The sequence below is a fragment of the Helianthus annuus genome, chromosome 17, assembly GCF_002127325.2.
Source record: "Helianthus annuus cultivar XRQ/B chromosome 17, HanXRQr2.0-SUNRISE, whole genome shotgun sequence".
NCBI classification, from domain to species: Eukaryota; Viridiplantae; Streptophyta; class Magnoliopsida; order Asterales; family Asteraceae; genus Helianthus; species Helianthus annuus.
The window spans coordinates 78176980-78184740 of NC_035449.2; the positions used below are offsets into that span (position 1 = coordinate 78176980).

The window sequence follows — 7761 nt, forward strand, 5'->3', positions numbered from 1 at the left end:
TTATTATTACATGTCGTTGTACGAAATTTACCCACATCGTTTATCAATATAAACGATGTTTCTACGTGTTTTATTTGGTTTGGCCAAATATATAACCTTGTCTTCGCCGTTTACTACTATTACAAATCCCGGGTTCGGGTGTAATTACACTCCTTCCCAATACAATATTTATTCATTTCATTAAGTTCGCGGGTTCGAGTGTACGCGCACTCCTTCCCATTATGACACTCATCTTCCATTGCATTCCTGGGTTCGAGTGCACACACGCTCCTTCCCATTGCAATATTTATCAAGATTACTTTTAACTCGGTTTCACATGCTCACCATATATTTGTTTATATATATATATATATATATATTCAGATAATAAAACAATAAAACAGTGTATATATCAATTCATATTTATCACAATCAACTATTAAAGTTATTATTGAAATAATAATATGTAAACTTTTAATGGTTTTTTTAGTATAGCAGTTTGCACATCCATCATGTCAATTAGTTTCAAGTGAACCTAAATAAAGTTGAAGATGAAACACTATTATAAAATTTTAACTAATTAAAACCTAAAACTTTAACGATCACCCACTTTGCTTACAAATTTAACATCTTATCATTAAAAATATACATAAAATGATTATATTTCATAAATGTTAGGTCAAACCTTCAATGTTTTTAATTGTATTCTTATTTTCCGAAAGTTGCTCATTTCTGTATTATTCATAATATTTTTTAACAAAAAAAAATTGTGTTTTATGCGATTCGAATACATAACATATTATTTAGTTGGTGATGAAGATTTTACAATTATAAAAAAATATATATTTGAGATAAGCTATAATTAAAAAAATAAGAATTATAATACAAAATGGTGAAATAAGAACTGTAATATGTATCGCAACCCATTACTTAAAATCTAATATCTTTGAATGCTCCACCGCTCTTATACTTCATATCCATTTACTTTCAACGACTAAAGGTTATCCATCAAATCAATTATTTAGGTAAATGCAATGCTTCTTCCTGATATCTATTTATAAACGGGTCAATAATGAAGTATCTATTAAATCAATAACAATATTATTTAGCTTTTTTACTTCATATTTTATTATAAGAAATTACCACATTTAAAAAATTATGTAAATTGACAACTTCGAATAGGTAGATCCATTTCTATTTTAAACTATTTATATTGGAAATTTGAAAATTTAACGACTAATAGGCCTGTCCTCGTCCATATGTGTGTATATGTTACAAAGCTAAAAGCTAATTTATTAATCTCGAGAAAATAAAAGTAATTAATTAATAAAATAGAGAGTAAACTTCCGTTTTGCTCCCTACGGTTTGGTCGTTTTAATGGTTTTGCCCCAATAATTTAAAAATAACTAGTTTCCTCCCTGATCTCTCTAACTTATCACCATTTTGCTTCCCGCCTCTAACTCCATCCATTTCCACCGTTAATTTCTAGTCACGTGCCCCTCACATGAGGGGCATTTCAGTCTTTTTTTCATCCTCTCTCATTGAAAAACCTATCATCTTGTTCACTTTTAAAACCCTAACTTGTCACAATCTTATCTTCTTCTTCTAGATAACCTGGCATCTCATTCTCACCATTTATCTATCTCTGTACCACCACCCACCACAACCAAAGCCATTAGCACCGGCGACACCAATGGTGGTGGAGGTTTCAGATCTCGCCAGGGAGTGGTTGTTTCAGATCTTGTCGTCAACCAGAGCCACCATCACCACCACCATTGTCGCACCATCACCACTGCCATTGCCGCACCCTTCAAGATTGCCCAGATCTGAAAAGCAATAGCTATTAAAAACCTTATCCGGATATGGTTTTTCTTGGATCTGAGTCGCCGGTGGAAAGGATTGGGGGTTAGGAGAGTGTGATGTTTTTCTTCGGATCTAGATTTTGGATCTGGCCGGAAGTGTTGACCAGAACAGATTTGGTGGTTCGATGGTTGGGCTCGTGTGTGTGTGAGAGAGAGAGATAGTGGGGGTGGTGGTGGCACATGGTAGTGGTGGTCTAGTTTGTGGTGAAAAATTAATGAAAAGATGGTAGGTTTATTATAGAGGGGGATAGAGTGGTGGTGGTGGTGGTTGCAGGTAGTTACAGGTGGTGGCAGTGGCTGATGGTAGTTGAAGGTGGTGGCAGTGGTAAATGTTGGTGGTGGCGGTGGTAGTCTACTGGTCCAACAACTTAGATTTGTTTGAAAATGATAATAAAATGGATTTAATGAATGAATTGGATTTAATGAATTAATAAGAAAATGAAAATGATAAAAAGTTTAAATTGGAAAAGACCGAAATGCCCCTCATGTGAGGGGCATGTGACTAGGAATTAACGGTGGAAATGGATGGCGTTTGAGGCGCGGAGCAAAATAGTGATAGGCTAGAAAGATCAGGGAGTAAAATGACTATTTTTAAAAGATTAAATTAAAACCATTAAAACGATCAAACCACAGAAAACAAAATGAAAGTTTACTCTAAAATATAAATGTTTCTAGAGTCAATTAACATGAGAATTTATGGTGCGATAAGGTCTTCATCAATCATTTAAGTACTTACGTTCACCTGCTATGGTTCTAAGCACATGGAGGGGTCTTCTAATTGTACTCTCTTTATCGTTATATTTTAAAATTAATGGCCTGCAATATGTTCAATTATTTCTACTCCAAATAGAATATATATGTATGTATGTATTGTTTGGATCATTAATAAATCTATATATATATATATATATATATACACGGAGAAGATCATGCGAGAACCACCCCTTATTGCGAGAACCGTGAGAACCAATGTGAACACAACCAAAAATGCTTAAAAATAGTTAAAAATCACACAAAATTTTTTTTTTAATATTTTTTTATATAAAAATCGCTACTTTTCAAAGCAAAAAAAAAATTAAATTTTTTTTAAAAAAAAAAATTTTTTTTTTTTGGCCACTAAAAGTAGCGATTTGAGCATAAAAAATATTAATTTTTTTTTAGATTTTTTTTTTTTGATTTTTTTAGAATTTTTTTAGGTTTTTTGGGTTTAGTTTTTAGCATTTTACCTTGGGGGGGGGGGGTAGGTTTTTTTTAGGTTTTTTGGGGGTTTTAGTTTTTAGCATTTAGCTTGGGGGGGGGGGGTGTTTAAGTTTTTTTTTTTTTTTTTGGGGGAGGGGGGGGGTGGGGGTTAGGTTTTTTTTAGGTTTTTTTAGCTATTTTAGGTTGTGTTCACATTGGTTCTCGCAGTTCTCACAATAAATGGAGTTCTCGCATGAGCCCCTCCCTATATATATATATTATATATATGTATAAAGTGATGTATAGTACTTATTCAACTTGAATGAAAAACAAAAACAAAGGCAACTATGAGAAATATTCCTCTTGTCAAGCTAAATAAATATACCAATAATATATGAACTTAAATAAAATATGTATACAAAAGAATATAATTACGTATGTACAAGAATTGAATACAAAGTAATTTGATGCCATGTATTTCTAATTTATTATTTTACTAAAATGAATATTTCCGGTTGGACTTGTGGCTGTGTTTTATTATGTTTAAGATATTGTTTTGAAAGATTGTTTAATTGAACTTTAGGTAATATATAACATGTAAAAGGATTTTATGTTAGGCTATTGCTAAGATTTTTGAATTGTTTTTTCCACAGACAAAGACGGTCTTAAAAATTGTGACTGATTTGCCACAACATTAATGTCTTTGTATTCTTTTATTCATATATTTTTGCATCCAAAATGACCGGAATTTCTTGTGTTTTTCGACAGAAAAAGGTGGTCACAAATTTTGAGCTATTTGTACTATTGCTTCAAATGAACTTTTTTAAAGAGTAATGCGACCGATAAAAGAAGCTTGCTAACTTTTGACCTTTTTGAGACCAGATTTCCTTTGGTTTCGGTCGCAAATCAGTCGCTAACTTTGCGACCATTTCTGCAGTTCCAAATTTCGATAAGACTATCATTAAACTAAGAACGTTATGGTGTGATCCTTCCGTTTTCATCGATTTGATAATTATATGTTCTCTTTTACAACTTATCTTACCAGTTACCACATGCGTAAATCATTTTCTAGGGTTTCTGGTTAAGATTAACCATGTAATCAAGAACCCAGTCACCATTGTTGCGGTTTTATCTTTTTAGATCTTGTTTTTTCTGTGTGACAAACACGGGCGAGCAATGTACATGTTATTTATTTGTCTTCTCACTTTTCCCTCAAACAATGGCCTAAAATAACTGTTTTACTAAGAGGGTGTTTGGGGTTGAGTTTTAAAGGAGATTTTTAGATTATTGAGTTTTGAAATCGTAAATAATCACTTTTGAGTGTTTGGGTAAAAAAAATTAAAAATTGATTATTTGCTTTTAGAAAGTTAGAAAACGCAGTTTTCTAAAAGCAACTCCTCCCCTACTGTAACAAAACGCAGTTTTCCAAAAATTGATTATTTGCGTTTAGAAAAAAGGATTTTCACTTGTTTATTTTTTTTAAATATATATTTGCCAAACACTCAAATAGTTGATTATTTGATTATTGTGATATCAAGCAATATAATTAAATCCAAACACTATCTTTCAACATCACGTTTTGTTACAATTAATTATCTGATACTGATTTTTCAAAATGCATAATCTATTTTCAAAACTCAACCCCAACACCCTCTAAAACAGAGGAAAAGAGACAATATCATATGTTGTTTTGTCCCCTTTTCTTCATTTTAAACAATGGATATACACAAAAGAAACTATTACTAATTTATCACTCAAAATTCTAGCTGTCTTTTTCAGTCCGTTGGTATTCCTGATCATGTTAGTTGTACTTGATAGTATTAAAACAAAGAAAAGGGTTATGCATTTTGGAATGTATAGTTATGCATCTTCTTTTTCCATTACCGTTATTAGAATGAATTTGCTGTGAATTTTTTTTTTCTTAGAAGCATTGTTTGTAAACGATCGAAAGCATGGCAATATATTATGTGAGTTAACGTATCACAATTGCGGAAAGTATGAGAAAAATTCATTGAACAAACTTCAAGCACAAAATGACAATTGAATATATAAATACTGTGTTTGCAAACAAAAGATAACATCCAGATTTTCTATTTTCCATTTTGTAACCTAAGTTATGGAAGAAAAACATGGTTGCAAGAATACCTGTTAGGGGCATGCCGGCCTTTTCTTGTATTAAAGCTAATAAAGGCATATACTTAAATTTCTTGAACTTGGTCAAAAGGTATAACTTTTTTTTTTTTTTTGAACGGCAAATTTGGATCACTGACGGACCACTGGAGTATGATCGTGCCACCAGCAGAACCACCCGATCATATCCATCTCCACTAGGCAATAATGCCTATACACCAATTCAGGAGTAAACCCAATAAATCTGGGAAAAACCCCCTTTGTGGGAATCGAACCCATGACCTAATGGTCATAAGCCTTATCCCACCACCAAGATACCACTAGGCTATAATGCCATGGGTATCAAAAGGTATAACTATATGCCCTTAATCACACACTTTGAAAATTATAATCAAGTTGTGACCACAACTAAGAAGAATAAAGTGAACATACTTACACGATATTCATTTATAAGATATAGAGGCTATTTCTTGCCTCTTAGTAATAAACAAGACAGTTATTAAAAATTTACAAGATACAGAAGGATGATTGATTTGATAGTCAACTGGGCTTAACAATATATGCAATGTCTCAAGTTGGACTATTTCATTCTTCTGGACATTATTTAACAACTCTATACAAATTTATCATTAGTTCTTCAATTCTGCATAGGCGCGTTATCAGATATAGTTCACAAACATGGATAAAGGAACCAAGCATAACCCTCTCTTCCTCAAATCTGTGTCTCCATTGTTGCTCTCTTCAAACCTCATTGGCCTGCTTTGATCTTCTATCTTTTGTAGTTGCAAATGATCATCTAACCCACCTCGTTTTCCCTATGATTTAGAACGAAAAATTCGATTCAACAAACAACCTTTTTAACACAAAAAGAAGAAGGAGCAGTTGGGAGAAAGTTACCAAAGAATTCTCCATCATATCATCTACTTTTATTTGATTAAACCCCATATGTTGACTCCCAACCTATTAACAACCACAAAAAAAAAAAAAAAGGTTATTCAAAAGAAATTAAAGTCTTATAAGTGCATAATTCATTTTATAATCTGAAATACCTTGGGGCTGTTAACAGGAGAACTAGCAGTATCTTCTAAAGAGTCATCATAAAGAATATCTTTTGTTCTCCTACTTGTTTTCCTGAAAAGATTCAATTTTTTTGTGAATTTCGGGGCAGCGCCACTCCTTGAACTAGCGATATTATTCCACTCAATATGCGAAGCAGCATCAGATAGCTCGGGTCCATTATGCTGATAATCATGATGATGAGTAAATGATTGATTATGATTTTGTTGTTGGGCAACCATAAAATCTTCAAAATAAGAAGTCCAACCACTCTCCTCAGCTGATGATGTATCTGTTTCAACAATAGATTTATTCATGGATGTATATGAAAAAGATGAATGATTTGAGTTCATTGAGAGAGAAAGAGAGAGTTTGGATATAAAGAAAACAATATCAATGATAGGTTGTATATATAGAACTGAAAAATAAATTTAAAAATATGTAGAATCTTGGTGTAGGGGCAAGTGAGTTGGGGAAGTTAAATGGATTTGCAACAGAAGAATAAGAAATAGTAAGAGAGAGAGAGAGAGAGAGAGAGAGAGACGTGCAAAGAAGGAAACAAATATGATAGGTATAGAGCGTTGACCTTTGTACCTTCATCAAATGGAGCTTTCAAGTGTTAAAAGAACGTCTATGAATTTTCTTGGTTTTTTTCAAATCAAATGGAGCTTTCATGTGTTAAAAGAACGTCTATGAATTTTCTTGGTTTTTTTTTTTTTTTCCAATTATATGCATCTGACTGGCACACACAAGGAAACATAATTATGAATAAAGTGGTGGAAACATGGCTACAATGTTGAAAGAACGAATACGAAATAACTTTTGTTGCTCATCATGTGTATGAATATGAATCTTTGGGGTTGAAAAAAATGTACATTACCAATATAATCAAGTGTTAAACAAAAAAAAAAAAAAAAAAAAAATAAGGATAATCAATATGAACAAACACTAAAATTTTAATATAAAAAACCCTTCAAAGAGAAACGTAAAAGCTGAACAATTATCAAACATAGGAAATAAATCAATAAGATGTATGAGAAGTATCACCTAACATAACCTAGTCAGGGCCGGCCCATCTTCATTGTTAACCTAGGCAACCGCTTTGGGCCACCAAAATTTTAGGGCCTCCATTTGTTTTAATATGCATTATAGAATGTGATATAAGAATAACTTTGATCAGTTATTAACAAAATCCTCTTGTGTCTTGCTGGCAAGTTCCCTGTATTTTCACCTTGAAAACTACCAGTTCGAAACTTCCTAGGATTTTTAGAAAAAAATCAGATTCTATGCCCAGTAGTATCTTTTTTCAAATAAAAAATATGTTGCTTCCAACTCTAAAAGAGGTTGCTTCATTAATTTACATTAAATCTATAAAGACTTTTTCTAACTAAATTGAATAACTAGGCTCAATCTATTCTTTCTTATTCAAATCTTTTCATAATTTACCAGACTTCTAACGCTATAGAAAGTCTGTACTCGTCTTTTTGGATTTCACTTATAATTCACCAGTCTTCCAACTCTATATAAAGTATGTTGTAATATTTCCAAAAGCGAC

At 32.2% G+C, this 7761-nt stretch overlaps 1 protein-coding gene across 1 annotated transcript; it reads right to left on the reverse strand.

Moving 5' to 3' along the window:
• Positions 1-5566: 5566 nt before the first annotated feature.
• Positions 5567-6706, reverse strand: LOC110912993 (vascular-related unknown protein 1). The gene is made up of 3 exons (XM_022157848.2): positions 6200-6706; positions 6048-6110; positions 5567-5965 (listed from the first exon to the last, which is right to left on the reverse strand). Exons 1-3 carry the CDS (start codon positions 6557-6559, stop codon positions 5810-5812), a joined length of 579 nt encoding a protein of 192 aa, XP_022013540.1. The 5' UTR covers positions 6560-6706; the 3' UTR covers positions 5567-5809.
• Between the last annotated feature and the right edge of the window lie 1055 nt (positions 6707-7761).